Raw genomic sequence first — 613 nt, 5'->3', positions numbered from 1 at the left:
AAAGCAGTAATACAGATTTATTTTAAATAAAATAGAAAGAAAAAAGAACAGAAAAAATAAAAACACACACACAAAAACTTAAGAAAATAGATGCTAAAGAATGGATAAAACGACGTAACTGGCGGACTTAATTTCTGTTTTAGAATTTAATCACCTGCTTACATTACCATACATTATTTCTGCAAACTTATAAATTGATAAACTGACAAATAGTGATCACCCTTCGTCTCTGACTCTACCGCGAGAAGATCGACTGGAACTGAAGTCATCAGAGCCAAGCAAGCAGTGACATCAGCAATGAAGACCATGATGACTTGTCTGCTGGTCCTCGTCTTGGCAGCCATACCCTGCGCGGTGGATGCTACGTTCTACACGTGGGGCGGATCCAGCTCCGGTTGTGAGTGTACTCTTGTTTAGTTTTGTTTTTGTCTTGATTCCTGGTCTATGTTAAAACATTTATTCAAAGCTTGACTAAATGACAAAAAAAGAAAAAAGACAAAGGAGGGCAAAAAAGGAAGACAACATGCATAAAGGGAAAACTTGGACATGGAGGCCACGAAAAAAGAAGATGAACGTCGTTTGATCATTCCAATGCTTGTTGTTCTCACAGGTG

At 38.2% G+C, this 613-nt stretch overlaps 1 protein-coding gene across 1 annotated transcript in view; it reads left to right on the top strand.

Annotated features, from left to right (window-relative positions):
• Positions 1-209: 209 nt before the first annotated feature.
• LOC138981059 (soluble scavenger receptor cysteine-rich domain-containing protein SSC5D-like) overlaps positions 210-613 on the top strand; it is an 11,343-nt gene continuing 10,939 nt past the window's right edge. Inside the window, exon 1 of the mRNA XM_070353862.1 lies at positions 210-397. Coding sequence (XP_070209963.1) covers positions 298-397 — 100 coding nt within the window. The 5' untranslated portion in view covers positions 210-297. The remainder of the gene's footprint in view (positions 398-613) is intronic.

The sequence above is a fragment of the Littorina saxatilis genome, linkage group LG12 (genome assembly GCF_037325665.1).
Source record: "Littorina saxatilis isolate snail1 linkage group LG12, US_GU_Lsax_2.0, whole genome shotgun sequence".
Taxonomy (NCBI): Eukaryota; Metazoa; Mollusca; class Gastropoda; order Littorinimorpha; family Littorinidae; genus Littorina; species Littorina saxatilis.
This window is presented reverse-complemented; position numbering and strand designations above follow the sequence as displayed.